We start from the raw sequence: 16,395 nt of genomic DNA on the forward strand, positions 1-16,395 counted from the left end.
CCACAACAATGTACTGTTAATGGCACAATTTAACATACTTTTTACATATTGCAGTCTGTTTTAATATCCGATTACATTTGGTCTTTTAGGAGAGTTCAGCAACTTTGCAAATAGTGATCAACTGCAATTTTAGAACAATTCTGCCACAATTTTATAATGTACATTTCTTCATTGGATCATCTATCTTTTATTCAGATGAATCAATATTTTTTCTTTTTTGACGTACATTGTTGTTTAATTAGATTTTATTTCACAAAATTGTTTATATTACCTACCTGCATTGGGCAAGCTGTACACTTTGGAGACACAGACAATAAACTTTTCCTCCATTATCTGTTAAAACGTTGCATAATCCCTCAACCCAATTAACTTTCTTCTCTGAACCAACGCAGGATAGTGAGGAATTTGAACACATAAGGGATTAGACAAATCAAAGCAGAATTACCATAATGAAATCCTATTCGCAATGCTTAGCTACAAAACATACCTCAGAAAATACAGTTGTCCTGCTCATGCAGGTCTGCATGATTTTTTTATGGTCCATTAAATTGTTTTTGTAAATGTCCATTACTTCAGGGTGGTTTTAAAATACTGCAACTGCACTTATGTTGCATTGTCAGTTGGCTAAATGAGAGAAGGCTGGATTGGATTAGCAAGATCAGATTCATTATATCTAGGTTAAAAAACAGGTACTATGTAATTTGAAATTCAGATATACACTTACTGAGGGAATAGCCCAACATTTTAAACAGACCTATGGCTGATTGGCTCATTACATAGGACGTTTTTGTTAGGACTCTCAAGTCATTATTGGAACACAATATTGCACTTTAGAAGACAGACAGAAACAAGAAACAAAATACAATCAGTTTACCCTAAAATCTAGACATCATATACACTGAGATTTACTGTGTTAGTTGGATTTCATATCAAAAGAAAACATTTAATTAGGCCAGCCATGCGATTAAAAGGATGAAGAGGGCATTTCAAAAAGGCGATGTTGCAAGTTAAGGCCATTTTATCATTCATTATATGTCACCACATGTTTGTTAAAGCTACTTTATTCTGTTAAGGGATGCAATTTTTTGGCTGGAGTCAGTCGTGCTTTGGTCAGACCGATAGTTGGCTAAATTACAACAAATGTCGTTGATGAAAGGATTAGCAGCTGTCACACTTGACCTTAACATACATATAAGCAGAGCCGGACAGTAACGGAGTACATTTACTTGAGTACAGTACTTAAGTACAATTTTGAGGGATCTGTACTTTACTCGAGTATCATTTTTGGGGAGTACTCATGACTTTACTCAAGTACATTTGAGAGGCAAATATTGTACTCTTTACTCCACTACATTTCTATCCATAACCGTGAGTACCCATTACTTCTTCTAAAAAAAAAAAGAAAAAAAAAAAGGAAAAATCTCGGAAACCCTCAATTTGTTGTTTCCCTCTCAAACGTGATTGGATTGTGCAGGCGCCACTGATTGGGACAGCCTATCAGCAATCACCTTCAGCTTTCCGCCAAAGTCAACTCCATGGTCAGATTTAGATAAGAGACGAAACCATGGATGAAACAATGGATGAAGACGCAGCAGGTCCATCCCGGGAAGCGATATTTTTTTTCTCCAGGATGGTAGGGGAAGACTCATGAATATTCATTAGGAAGTCATCCCTGATTGGTCTTAATCCTAGTGACGGGTAGGTTTAGGGGCGGGGTTAGGGAGGTCATAAGACCCCCAGTGATGGGTAGGTTTAGGGGTGGGGTTAGGGGTAGGTCATCAGACCAATCAGGGATGACTTCCCTAATGAATATTCATGAGTCTTCCCCTACCATCCTGGAGAAAAAAAATGTGCCAAGCCGTGGCCCCACCTCGCCAGACTATTTCAATTTTCTGAACAAGTTAATGATAGTTTTCGCTTCAAGTGTTTGCTGTGTTTACCAATGTAAGCACTGTGGCAGTAGTAATGCAATATTTAGAAAATGTACTCTTGATACTCAAGTACTTTTAAAAACAAGTACTTTAGTACTTTTACTTAAGTAGACATCTGACTGTAGTACTTTTACTTGTACTTGAGTAAAATTTAGCAAAGGGTATCTGTACTTTTACTCAAGTAATGAAGCTGTGTACTCTGTCCGCCTCTGCATATAAGTCTCCATACAGACTTGTCTCACCTATTTAGCCTGTAATCAATGGAAGACAAGGCAAAAGTAGGACACTCCACATAAGCACATTTTGACATTTAAAATAAATAAATGACATCATCCTGTATTAGTATTTGGCCTAATCAAAAAATCAATGTCTTAAACAATGAAATAAACTTGAGAGGACAGTTTTCCATACACAAACAGAAAGAGTTTAAATGTGTTCGGATAAATCAGGTAAGGATTTTGCTCCGTTAGGACACAGCATCCAATATCACCCAGCTAGCCAAGTTTAGGATTTCCATTGCAGGTTTTTTTTTTGTCTCATTTCTTCATTCTTTTCAAACAGAGAAGCCTGCGTGTGGACAGAAAGCATACACTTAATTTTCATCAACATCTTGAAATTATTTTATAAAAACTGCTCACCTAAAGAAGAACTCACCTAAAGAAAGGTCTACTGTCTTGGTTGTGTCCTTGTAGCAGGTCTCCTTCTGTTAGTGTTCGTGGCTCTGCGGTTCTGGCTCCTGCCCTGTTGGCCAAAGGGGTAGGCCACCATTTGGGTTGACCCTCTTCTGACTTGCAGTCCCTGGGACTCCCTCATCTCCCGCGCCATCTGTGTTAGTGTTAGGCCAGGATTTGTTTGCAAGCGCTGGAATAAGCTCTCACGATTCACAGTTCTTTTAGGGCAGCTGAACGTTAGTGCCACTCCAGAATCTGACTTCATCTCCCTGGAAAAACCATCTGAAGTTCCATCAAAGCAACGGCCAATGGCGATCTCTTTGGCAACGCGTGGGTTCTGGTCTGTGACGGTGTATATTCCGTAATTGTGTCCAAGGGGATCAACAGGAGCTAACATATTGAATGCATGAGATTCATTGTTCTGAAGAACAGGAGGATGCTTTATTAGATACTCTTGCAGGAGACCGTTGGTGCCTATCCGACGGCAGTTGCCTTGTGGAATCACAGAAATGAGTGACCTGTCTACACTACCTTGATCAAAGAGCATCCCGCTGCACTTGAACTCAAGACAAGCTGCAGAGGTGTTGGGATGGTTTAAGTCACGGGTACTACGAATGTCTCTGATGCCGTACAACTGGCCCCTTGTTTGAGGATGAGTGCCACCAAGGTTTTTTGACCTTACCATGATTTCTGTTGCTCCATGAATCTTAACTTTGATGAAGCAAGCCCTGAACTCTTGTGGATTTGGCCACCAGGAAAGGTAGTCCCCAGTCCAAGATGTGAGGTCACTCTCCTGAAAGGGTACCACGTTGTACTCGTACTTATCTTTTTCGACACGGAAGAAACGAAAGTGGTTGGCATCAACAGGTGCATTTTCACATGAAATTAAACTCTGGTAAGGATAGATTGGACCGTTCGTTTCATCAAAATTGTTAGGGTTTGGTTTGGCCAGGTTGATTCGGAAAGCTGTTTTCTTTAGTGCTGGATCCTCATGATCTGAGCGCTGGTAATCTAACTTCCCTAAGTAAGGCTGAGACACTCCAATAATGTTTGGGTTCATTTTTGGCATTGAGGGGGCTGCTTCCAATTCCTCACCTCCCATTATTGCCGTGACGTAAGCCGTGTATGCGTCAGCCCTCTGAGCATCGCAGAAAGCTGGAAGACAAGCACCGTTTGGTCCTGTTATCACACTATCAAAGCGACCCCATGCCCTTGGATTTGACGAGTAACCAGGCTTGGGCTCCAGGTTTATCAAGTTTATTACTACTCCTTCTATTTGCTCGTTGGGCAGGAACTTGTCGTTCATGTACGCCCTCACCTTGACATAGCAGCGGCGATTTTCAGGTACATCGAGATTGAACAATCTACGCTCCCTGATTTCCATGTTTCCTATTAGGAAAGTGCGCTCCTCTCGTTTATTCCTCCCACTGCCAGCAATGGTGCTTTGTGTGGGTTGAAAGTTACTTTCCTCCTCCCAAATGCCTGTGTCGGGATTGAGGGACCAGAGTTTCATAGTAGGAATGTGCTCCTGCATTTTAACATGCTCTGTATCGAGGAGAACTTGGACTGCGCCGGCTCCTAGAACCTCCTGGTTTGCCCCATCTCGGAAATCTACTGCAAACATTCCGTATGTCCTGAGAGGGAGCATGTCTCCTTCATCATCTACAAAGTTGAGATCACCAGGGGCAGCAGCAGCCATGGTAATGTTGCGTGGGTCAAGGAACGTGACGCTGGCCTTAACGGTCCCTTCATACAGTTCCCCAGTGTTTTTATGGAAAGAGTTTGGAGGTATGACCAGTTGACCGATAGGGTCCTCGCCTTTAATTTCACCTAGGAAAATGGTATTGCTTTCTGCAGCATTGATATCAACAGGTTCCTGCTTCCTCATCACTTTTACATCATGATAGACTGCACCTCCTCTTTTGTCAAAAATAAAAACCTTGATTGTGTCAATGAACTTCTGAGAAGGGTCGACAAAATTTACCACAAGACGCTGTGTGTCTGGAGACACCTGGATTGTGAACCCACCCTGATATCCTGTGGTACCTATCCGTTCCTTCCCTATGTAAATGTATCCAAAGCGAAGGGGTTCATCATTGTCTGTCGCCACCACCCTGCCCCGTACAAGGACTTTGGGCTCCACACAGGTTTGGCATCCACATTCATTAACAACCTTGATAGGCAGGGTGTAACGGCCACAGTTGATCTCTCTAGAGTCCAATTGTTTGACCCCACAGCAGAAGCCGGATCCATCCCTGCAGCGCATATCAAAGTCCAGCGACCCAGGGCATTTGTTGTGTGGACAGCGACCTGCATTGTAAAACTTGGAGTCTGTTCCTGGCTGCTTGCAGTCAAATGGCAATTTGATCAAGTGAGAATCAGGTGTCGAGTTGCATGCTGGTGATCCTTTAGCTGTGAAAACAAAATGCGAGATCAGTGTGCTACATTTTCAATGCATACAGAATATTTATGGGCACTGTAAAAATGTTGTTTTCTTAAATATTTAAATTTAAAAAATTTGTTTATTTAAAAAATTATGTTTATTTTTTCTTATCCCACTGGCTTTTTCCTTTTTTAAGCATAAAACTCACAAAACTTTGTAAGATTAATTCTTATAACAGAGAGAAAGAAAATTCTATTAAGTATATTTTCCGTGTTATAAAGATGTTTTGATAGTATTTTGTAAAAAAAAATGTTTTACATAAATAATTTACAGTGTTTATCTTGTTAGTAGACTTTACATACCACTTTGCTTTAAAGCAAAATATTAATAAGTTTTTAAAAAATATATATAATATTGTAATGAATGGAACATTGCAAACAAATAAAACTGGGTCACTGAACTTGGAAGCCTGAAATGGGAGTCTGATGACTTGCCAAAGTATTGTTTCTGATTAAATTAAATCTCATTCTGTTACCATATTAATGACTGCTGTCATTATTGTCACATTACCTCTCCATTGTAAAAGCTGTTCATTTATTCATTAGAGAGCTGTTTTTTCCTTTAAAATGACACTTATTCGAGACAGCAACCATGTAATCTTATTTGAGGTTGATGAAATTGAATTTACAGAAAACTTTCCTCCTGTAGCTGTTGTTTAAATGGAAGAGTGAATACAAAACACATTAATCATACTCCATTAAGAATCCTGCTGTGACAGGTGTAAGTGTTTCATTCAGCAAAGCACATTTCATATGCCATAATGATTAAGAAGCAAAGAGATCCCTCAGACAAAGTCTAGGGCTGATTGCTTTAGCACACGTTTTCAGCAGACTATTTCTGACAATCTATATCTTGGATAATAAGCATCATGGGAATTTTCTAAATGTGCAGTTATGTGTGCAAAAGTAGAAATACATACTTGTCTGAGGATGAAAAAACAGGATTTATTGAAGAGCTTGGATTTCACTTTAATATGGAGAGTTTGTGGGATTTAAGGATTTTAGTCTGCTCACAACGACTTCTTGCCAGTCATTCCCTGTTTAGAAAGTGGTAATTTCTACCAACTTAAACATAATAAAACATTGTACCGCACATGTCACTAGACATTATAGACTTTAATATTTCATTGGAGACCTCAATATTTAATGGGATTATTTTTCTTCTTTAGGGACATTTTAACATATCCCTCTTGCCCTCTAAAATGGTTTTGCACTTACCGAAAACAGTGAGGACGGCTGAAGTAGACTTGATGCTGCCAGTCAGACTAGTAGCTTTGCAGTGATATTGTCCTGACTGCTCTGTCTTCAGGTCCCGCAATATCAAATCTTCATCGTACTTGTATTTTGTGCGATTCAATAAAGTTCCATTGTGATACCTTTGAATCAAACAAATGAAAAAAAATGTAACTAAGACATTAACGCCAAACCAGTCTTATGGGTCATTGTTTTAAAATTGAGTTTTACACATCATCTGAAAGCTGAACAAATATGCTTTCCATTGATGTATGGTTTGTTAGGATATGATAATATGTTGGCTGAGACAACTATATGAAAATCTGGAATCTGGGTGCAAAAAAAATCTAAATATTGAGAAGATCGCCTTTAAAGTTGTCCATTTCTGTTGGCGATTTTGCTGCATCCACTCACAAAAATACATTTTTGATATTTTTAAGGTAGGAAATTTACAAAATATCTTCATGGATCATGATCTTTACTTAATATCCTAATGATTTTTGGCATAAAAGAAAAATCGATAATTTTGACCCATCCAATGTTTTGTTGGCGACTTATGACTGGTTTTGTAGTCCAGGGTCACATATGTCAGAAAATCTAATTATAAACATCATTGTTTTTACCAGTAATATTTGTCAGGTTTTGGTGTTCCTGTTGCTCTACAGCAAAGGGTTGCACGTTGTCCCTCATAACGTACTTTGTCTTCAGGATGTTTCTCAATATATGGCTTTTCTGTAAGACATAAAACAGAGAAACCAATAATGCAACAACTCACGGTAAGATTTGTTCAAATTAAAGGGTTAGTTCAGTCATTATAGAAGACTGACAGAAGCCAGTCATTATAGTTTTAAAAAGTTATAAATATGGATGTTTTTCTTACAAAAACGCATCACTTTGCTTCAGAAGGCATTTATTAACCCCCTGGAGTCGTATGGATTACTTTTATGATGGATGGATGCACTTTTTTGGGCTTTAAAATCTATTCACTATTCACTCCCAATATAAAGCTGGGAAGAGCCAGGATATTTTTAATATAACTCAGATTGTGTTTAGCTAAAATAAGTCATATACACCTAGGATGGCTTGAGAGTGAGTAAATTATGGGATCATTTTTGGGTGAACTAACCCTTTAAGTTATCAATGTGGGACAATAAATATCCAAATTCAGTTTATTAATATTATAACTTTTTCACGTATTCTTAATTTCTTTACCTGAGGATTGTAAGACGGCCCGTACCCAGAGTTCATCAGTGCTGTTGATGGAAACAGGGAGAGTGATGGGTGCAAATTTATCCTTCCTTATGACTACTCGGGTCTGAGGGTTGGTGCACAGTCCTTCAATCTTGAATTGACCCTTGGCATCAGTGTGGGCACGGATGACCTTGGCTTGGCTGGCCAGAGCCACTGTGGCGTTAGCCACTGGGACACCTGTAACGCTGAAGACCTCCCCTTGTAGTGTCTGTCCATCGCAGATACAGTAGCTGCAGTCCTTATTGGGACGTCCCCCAGGACAGACACGTTTGCATGCCACTGTAAAAATTTCAGAAATTTTGATTTCAAGGTAGCAACAAATATTATGGCTTTTCAAAGATTGTGTGTTTTGTAATACACAATACCTGGGCATGGATTTCCACACTTTTGGACCTCTACTGGTCGTCCTGTACACTGAATTTTAGTTGAAGATCTGTGACATGTCCTACGTCTTGTCCTGCGTCCCTTCCCACAGGTCACTGAGCAAGCACTCCATGAACCCCATTGGCTCCACAAGGCTGTTTAGTCGAGATTTGAGGGAAAATAGTGGTTAATTAACATAACTAGATTGCAATGTCTTGGCAAACACCCACAATGCCCTAGAATCACGGCAAGTTTTGCACATGAAAATGCCACTCACGTTATTTTACTATTTAAAAATGTGATGTGTGTGTGTATACAGAAATGTCATATTGCATTTTGACATCTCTGCCAGTGTGGTTACATTGATTTTATGATCAAAGACATCAAAGCTTAGTCTGTACATACAGAAACATGTTAAGGTTTAACCATCTAATTGGGCACCACATGTGTCATGTAAATGTCAGCAGGATGTGATCGCTCTCGAGGATCATGAGTGGAAAATAAGCCTCATTTCTGAGTTGATTGTCATAATAATTTAGGTGATTCAAAAATGTGTCAAAAACAAACCTTTGGACGTATCTATGAAGAGAATACAATGAGAGTGTGACACCTCGCTGCTGTTTAAAAAATCTGGCTTTATCCTGCCGAAAAATGTTTAAACCAACCTAAAATGGATTGCTGGGTTTTTTGGGGTACTTTGAAACAACTGGTTGACCAGCTAAGCCATCATAGTGCCATCTTAGCCAAGTTGGGAGATCAACTAAAACAGATCAAAACTAAATAACTTCCATTGATTTAAGTGGTTTTTAGCAGACGCTACTGAAACCTTGCAATGAAGGATTAAAATGCATATTATATCAGTAAGTGTTATAAAAATGTAAAGGTTGTCTCCAAATTCATATTCGTTGTTTGTTTACCTTGACATGGTGGGGTTGAGCACTCTCTCCGTTCGATGTGAGGTCCCACGCAGACGGGCGAAAGCAGCAAGGGAAGAGGTTGTGTGCTCATGCATTTCCTCTGACGGACTTGGATGCCAACATCATTACAGGCGGTGGCAGAGCAAGGGGTCCATTCGCTCCAGTCGGTCCAGTATGAGTGGACTTAAGAAACAACAACAAAAAAAACTCATATGATAAAATGCATAACACTCATGTGTTAAAATGATGCATATGCCTCCATATGGAATACACTTCTCTACGTTGATGGATTGTCTCTTGACTAATTGTACCTGGTGGACACTGGAATCGCACATGATAGTTGGAGCAGCTGCGACCAAATGGCTGCTCCTTATTGATGCACCAGAAGCCTTTCTCCAGACTGGAATGGACCACCTCCCCTGTATCCGCAGCTGCAACCCAGTCCGTGGTACGGGCCTCCATGGCTACAGGTCGTGAGCAAACCCTTTCCCGATAGTAGAAGCGAATGGCTTCTAACCTCTCATAGTCGCCGTTTCCTCCCGGATGGTCGATATTGAACCAGGATGTCCACTCGGTCACGCCTGGGTTACACAAAACAAAGATCAGAGTAAGATGTTTTACAAGAACTGTAGGCTATGCTCTTACCAGTGACCCAAAGATGTGAAGAAAAAGAGTTTCCAGATTACGTCAAATTTCTGCCCCATTGTGCTCGGTTTACTCCAAGAGATTAGTCTAGCTTTTTTGCATCATATTAAAATACAATCCGTGTCTCACAAAAGTGCTTGTTGCTATATGTCTAACTATCCCATGGGAGGTATGAATCAGATGACGTTATTCGAGGCAGAGAGAGCTGCCTGAATTGTCTAAGAGACAACTTGTTCTTTTTCTCCAATTAGGAACATGTGTAAACTCATTTACACGTAAATGAGTTAATGTCTAATTGTTTCAGCATTGCAGTGGCTATATGCCTTCATCATTAAGGCTCACATTTAATGAAGACGGATGACTCCATTACATCACAATTTAAGATCCACAATACGGTTTGGATCAAATAGGACGCCGCAAATTAATTGATTGCATAAAGAGAGCATGTTAATATATCCATAACTACCTGTGGTCTGTGGTTCCACAAGGCTGTTGTAAGCCAGCTTTCTGTTCCTGTCCGTTTGGTTTAACCTCCGAAGATGTGAGCTGTCCCAGATGGGTCCTGTGGGAATGCAAACTTTATTACAGCGCACTCAACAAAGGTGCTACCAAAGGAACATTGGCTGCAACTAAATCTACAAGGAACACTGACCTCCTTAGGGACTAACAAAATTTGGTCTTAAAAAGTTGGACACAAAATTTGTTTGATCTATTACAGTGCAATATCATTTGCAATGTAATAGATCAGAAAAACTCATTCCTTGCACGTTCCTTAGGTTGCAGACACGTCTGCGAATGTGATCGGAAAATCCTGCTCGGATTCATGGTAAATGGAATGTGTGCTAAAGACATTCAATATTTAAGGACTGATTTTTTTGTGTGTGTGCTCTCGGCATCGGTGCCACCAGAGTCCAAGTGGCCTACTTTTATCGGCTCAGCATCCCTTGGCATCTACGGCCCTTCTGAACCACGTCCAACCAGTTTTGAGTTAGCACCTGATATCTGATCTCATGATTGGCCTGAGGAGGACACATTTGGTCCATTTCTGCACTGTATCTCTTTCCGCTCTGTCTGGTCACATCGGGAGATGCTGCAAACATATGGTAGTGGAGCACGCACGATGGCTTGATCCCCTACATCCATTCTCAAACTAATCTGGAGACGCTTACTAGCCAGGGCCCCAAAGCAGAAGATAGAGTAATGGGTACAAACACATGGTGTCTCATGCTTTCTAGATGACACATTACCAGGAGATACACTCCCACATCCCAGGCGGAGGACAGTGGGCCTCTGGTGCTTCATGCTGACTGTCCTGCCTGTCAAAGGTAAATCCCTGAACCACTTTCCAGAACTTGCTTATAGTGTGCTGTGATAAGGAAATCATAGACTGAGGGATTCATTCACCAATGCCATTACTTTTTTTTCCCCAAAGGCGACGTGTCCCACAGATATAGCCAACATGCTCAAGTAGAAACAGCACAGTGTCTTGACAGTGGATCGTTACTGGCTTTACTCAACACACACTGAAGCGCTTATCTGCGGCAGACATGTCAGTCACTGTAGAAGCTTTGCAGGACTTACTCCAAGCCACCATTACTGTGATTATATGCCTCTCAAATACTGCATTGATTTACCTTGCAGGTTCACCTGAAAGAGAGCCTGTCATTCACAAAGTATAGATCACAGAATATGAGAATGTCATTATTTCAGTTATACACTTATCCTGAGTGGCCTGTTGGCATTGAGTCGCTTTTAAACCACTTTTCTAAATATCACAAAAAATAATGATTAAGAAATGATGAATGATCATTTTAGTTGTCTGCGCCATTTGATGTTATTCAAACTCTTCAATCGTTATAGTAAAGGGCCTTCAAACCAAGGATGATAAATGCAGTGATAACTATAATCATATCTTTTTAAAGAGCATGAGCATTGAAAGCAGGATAAACATAACTGCAGTGTGCACTTTAATATACAGAACGTCATCATCTCCTGTTGCTGTGGATGCTATTATAGTTATTGTTATAGATTTCGTTCTTGGTGTGAGCAGGCCTCAACTGATCTGAAAGAGACAATCAAACATAGAACAAGACATGGAACAAGTATTCAGTAATGCCTGAAAATTGGTTGGTGAATTGTGATCACAACAACCAATGACGTCTGCGTTGCATAGGCTATGGCTTAAACCCAAAGGCCACCAATATAATTAGCACTAACCGCATCACATAATATAGTCGGTTTTATTCCAGGATGGAAGAACTGCGTGTCCATGGCCTCAGTGGAACCTTGTAATATCCACACCCAGTAACAGGGCATTATTAGGATCAGGTGTGTAAAAATTATTTACCTTGCAGTGGAAACTAGCAACTATTTATATATCAGTGTCCTCCTAACATAGACTGACACCCTGCCCTCCCATAACAAACCACTCGTGCCAAGTTTATATTGGGAGATGGCTCTCACACAAGAGGGTCATTTAAACTTCATTCAGCAATTTTTTTATTGTTTTGTGCTGCCAGGGGTTTCAGCCCACAATATAAAGTGCAGTATCATTACTATTTTAGGACTTCTCGCGTCACCTCATAAAGTCTGCAGTGTCCAATAGCCATTCTCAGACAATTAATCCATTCACGCAAATAACAGTCTGTGGCCTTTTAATAAGACATTCCCCATTTTTAATGTGCGTTTAGAGTATTGCTACCCAAGCCAGAAGCTAATCAAAAAACATGCAAGGGTTGGATTTTAATAAAAGAGCAAAGTGGTTAGCGAGCATGCTGTAGACGTGCTGCTTATGCGGGAATCATTTTTGGTCCCCTCTTCTGTCTGTAAATAAAAGCCTCCCAGGATAGATTTAAAAACATGGGAAAATTTAGCTGGCTCTAGTATTATCCTTTCTGAACGTTTTTTCCCAGGTTCCTCCAAAATGGAAAGGTAAATCATTTTGGCATGTTACGTAATCCCTTTGACAAAGCGCTATAGTGCTAACCCGCATTCTCATATGTATTCTGGCGAGTGCGAAAACACTGTGATGTCTTTAACGCAGTATACAAGGTTGGTAACAAGTAAGGATTTGTTTGAAATCAGAGGCATTTCATTTAAGAAGGCAGTGTGCCCGGGCAGTGGTCTCAAAATTGCATTCCACATCCCATCGTGTTTTAATGAATGCAAATGAGAGCTCCAAAGTGGTTTTGTCTGTGTGTTTATCCTGCGTCGGCAAACATGTGGAAGTAGTTTTGTGCATCTGGCACATGTCCTGGCTGAGGTGTGCTCGAATGGAAGATGGTGAGCTCTGTCTGATTGGGTTGAGAAGAAGATTAGAAGACACCAACTGTTCCACAGACTCTGAGGGGTGATGCATCTGTGCTCTATTATTCTAAACTGAACTGCCTCATTGTCACTGCATAATAATGATATCATAGCCAGATTGGTGTGTTTTTTAAAATGATCTGGATTGGTTTCCCTCGTCTTTGAACTGTTTGAACCATATATTTGAGCTGAAGTGTCAGCTTGAATACAGAAATTCGTTTTACACTGGACTAAAGTATTTTTCTAATTAAAAAGATTCTAATTAGTCTTCCAGTAAATATTAAAAAAAAATCTTTGAAAACATATAAAACTGGATTTATTATTATTAGTGCTGTCAAATCGATTAATCACGATTAATCGCATCTAACATAAACGTTTTAATGTATGTATGTATATATATACACTTATATAATTATTAAGAATGTTATAATTAAGAATCACATTTGTTCGTTAAACCGTTTAATTTTTTTGCCACTTCACTTCATGTAACCTCTCGCGCATTACCTTTGATCCCTCTATCCACCCTCTTTTCCACATCAAAGCAACAGAAATCGATGTAACGGGCAGCTGAACTTCAGAGCAAAGTGAAACATCTGGAGAATGAATCGTTTGAATGGAGCAGATTACAGAGTGGCAATATTTACTTTGGCGCGTTGAAAATGTCTTCCCCGTGCCCTGGATGAAACTGGCACGGACGCGCGCGCTTGCAGCTCATTACCGGATGACTGAGCGACATCTGGTTATTTAAAACCGAATTTTAGTAAAGATTTTTAAAAGCCTTGACTTAGACCTCAGAAATGTCAGGCGCTATTTTCCGTGCCTGCTGTCGACTCGTGTTGGGAAACAGGTAATAAATTCCGCAGAGAGGTTGAGGACCGGAGACCACTGTGGAGTGACAGTGAATGAGGGATAAACCGGTGCTATCCAAATTTTAGCCTGGGGCGGCAGTTTCCCAGTATTTCGCGACAATCGGTCATTCAAATAATGAATAGGCTACCTCTAGTCATACTTTTTCCAAAGTAAAGACGTTTGAATGACGCTGTGACAGAATCCGAAATAGTATAGTGCTGCTTTATTTACTATTTTGTATAAGCTTTTTGGCATGAATTGCAAAAGTATAAAGTGCTTTTTACACTTCTGTCAGAACACTTTAAAATAATTAGATGGTAGTTGCTTAAAATTCACATTCATCTTACTGAATTTTTATAATTACTAGCCTAACAGCTTTCTTTTCAAAGTGTCAAATAATATGCAATGAGTCAAACACAAGCAGATTTGTAAGCAAATTTACTAAAGATCACTCCAGTCATGTGAGTTAAACCTCTCACAAACAAACAAGCTTTTGCTGTTTTTCTAAGTCTTTCTAAGTGCTGACAGCTGTACCAAACTATTATTAATGAATAGCATCCTTACATGTTCTATAGGACAGTTATGAGATTATTTAAATTACATTACCTTGTGCCAGTGACACAACAAAGAGGGTAGACAGCACCGACGTCAAGACTGTGAAGTCCCACATAGTGCCACTGTCACTGATGGGCAGCTGTTGGTAACAAAAAAAATAAATTAAAGAAACACACACACGCACAAAAAGAAAAAGTTTTTTGAGAGACTTGACCAATGAATTAGTTTCCCCAGTCTTTCAATATCAAGTCTGATAGTTTTGTGAAGTTCCCAGAGTTTTAAAAGACAGGATGGAGTGGAGAATGGTCCAGACCAGCCCCCTCACGCTCGCCATTGGCCGGTGCGCTAACATCTGTGTCCTTATATCATTCCAACAGACAAAAAACAACAGGCAGAGATGTAGGAGAAAGGTGAATGTTGCAACAGAAAAAAATTATATGTTTGTGTTTTTAATCAAGATATGTTGCATTACCAGAGATATGTGTGCTTGAGCAGAACAATAAATCACATTGTGTGTTTTATTATGTTCTGGCCTGGCGCATTACATCATTTCAACCACAAATGAAGATGTTAATGTGATGGCAGCAGATGGATTGAATTTTTAAAAAAATCTGTTTATTTGATAATGAAATTTTCATATTTTACTGACATGCAACTGTTAAGCATTTCAGGAATGTTCCTCCAATGTTCAGTGACAGTAAAATGACTGTTGCAAAAATAGGTGCATACAAAGGGAGTTGCAAACAGCTGAATGGTTCAAAATTTCCAACTGTCACACACACACACTGATTCACAATAACTATTTTGCATTGTTTGAAGGTGAAGTGGGTAATATTGTTCTGTTAATATCTCAGCGTAATGTGAATAGACAACTAAAAATAAGACGAGTGCATAAAAGATTTTTGTGGGAGTGTTCAGGAAACCAGTTTGAAACTAATTATTTTCGTAATTCGGTATAATGCCACAAGTTGCGCAAAAATTACATACCTCACCTTAATTTGTTTAATTTGCAGCAATACTACAATTTTGACTAATACCGATAAGTCGATAACGATAAATGGTTGATAATACTATCCAAACAAATTACGGTCATGGCAGCTCTCAGAGTGTTTGGCATGGTAATGGATTTGACAATGTTGATATGTTTGGTCTTAGCGGAATAAATCTTACCCATAGCAGATCTATACAAGTGGAGCTGGGGAAGGTGGAGGGTTTCTAAAAGCGCGCTGCAAACTGCTGCAGCAAATGTTGACCAAGTATTTGAAAAGTTGAGTAGCGAGCTCATTGGCTACTGATACAGCAGGAACCAATCAGCTGTGCCCTATAGAGAATGATGTGATTGCAAGCAGGTTGAGTTAAAGGAACACTCCACCGTTTTTTGAAATAGGGCTTATTCACTTTCTTTCCTACATTTAGATAGGTGGGCAAATGCATTTTTGTCTCAGTGCATGCATTGTTTTAGCTTGACAGGGTCGGCGCTAGCTTAGCTTAGCATAATGAATGGAATCCTTTGTTGCCAGTTAGCATGTCCTGAGTAAAAGTGATATAAAAAATTAAAACAACCCACCTAATTACTTCTTGTGGCCTGCGTATTCACAACAAGTACAACTAGCGATGCAGATTAACACTAGGCGATTTCCTAGGCAGATATTGACTTATATATTAAGGACTATATTAGGGGGAAGCACAGGTGAAGCACTGCTACTTGGGCGTGATATCTCTGCACCCAAGTAGCAGTGCTTCGCCTTTGCTTCCCCCTAATATAGTCCCAAGTCAATATCTGCATAGGAAATCGCCTAGTGTTAATCTGCATCGCTATTTGTACTTGTTGTGAATACGCAGGCCACAAGAAGTAATTAGGTGGGTTTTAAAAAAAAATGTATATCACTTTTACTCAGGACATGCTAGCTGGCAACAAAGGATTCCATTTATTATGCTAAGCTAAGCTAGCGCTGACCCTGTCAAACTAAAACAATGCATGCACTGAGACAAAAATGCATTTGCCCACCTATCTAAATGTAGGAAATAAGGTGAATAAGCCCTGTTTCAAAAAATGGTGGAGTGTTCCTTTAAGAATGGGTTAAGAATCAGCCTCTCAGAATCAGAGCTTTGTATTAAAAATCAATTGAAACGCTAAAGAGAATTTAGGCATAACAATATTACAAAGTGCAGTATGAAAAATGTATATTGATTTTTAGATTTACTAAAGATGTATTTAAATTGTTAGTGTTT

At 39.6% G+C, this 16,395-nt stretch overlaps 1 protein-coding gene across 1 annotated transcript; it reads right to left on the reverse strand.

Moving 5' to 3' along the window:
- Positions 1 to 2,362: 2,362 nt before the first annotated feature.
- cilp2 (cartilage intermediate layer protein 2) lies at positions 2,363 to 14,417 on the reverse strand. Its single transcript, XM_079891484.1, has 10 exons — positions 14,215 to 14,417; positions 9,920 to 10,015; positions 9,120 to 9,389; positions 8,809 to 8,991; positions 7,894 to 8,046; positions 7,490 to 7,807; positions 6,901 to 7,009; positions 6,263 to 6,420; positions 2,586 to 5,014; positions 2,363 to 2,498 (listed from the first exon to the last, which is right to left on the reverse strand). The coding sequence occupies exons 1-9, from the start codon at positions 14,276 to 14,278 to the stop codon at positions 2,598 to 2,600; spliced, it is 3,768 nt and encodes a 1,255-aa protein (XP_079747610.1). The 5' UTR covers positions 14,279 to 14,417; the 3' UTR covers positions 2,363 to 2,498; positions 2,586 to 2,597.
- Between the last annotated feature and the right edge of the window lie 1,978 nt (positions 14,418 to 16,395).

This window comes from Squalius cephalus (genome assembly GCF_949319135.1).
Source record: "Squalius cephalus genome assembly, chromosome: 13".
Taxonomy (NCBI): domain Eukaryota; kingdom Metazoa; phylum Chordata; class Actinopteri; order Cypriniformes; family Leuciscidae; genus Squalius; species Squalius cephalus.

Coding starts and splice junctions, on each gene's coding strand:
- cilp2 (XM_079891484.1), bottom strand. CDS start 14,278: ATGTGGGACTTCACAGTCTTGACGTCGGTGCTGTCTACCCTCTTTGTT. Junction 10,016..14,214: donor TGTTGTGTCACTGGCACAAG/GTAATGTAATTT, acceptor GCATTCCCACAG/GACCCATCTGGGACAGCTCA. Junction 9,390..9,919: donor TGTGGAACCACAGACCACAG/GTAGTTATGGAT, acceptor TGTGTAACCCAG/GCGTGACCGAGTGGACATCC.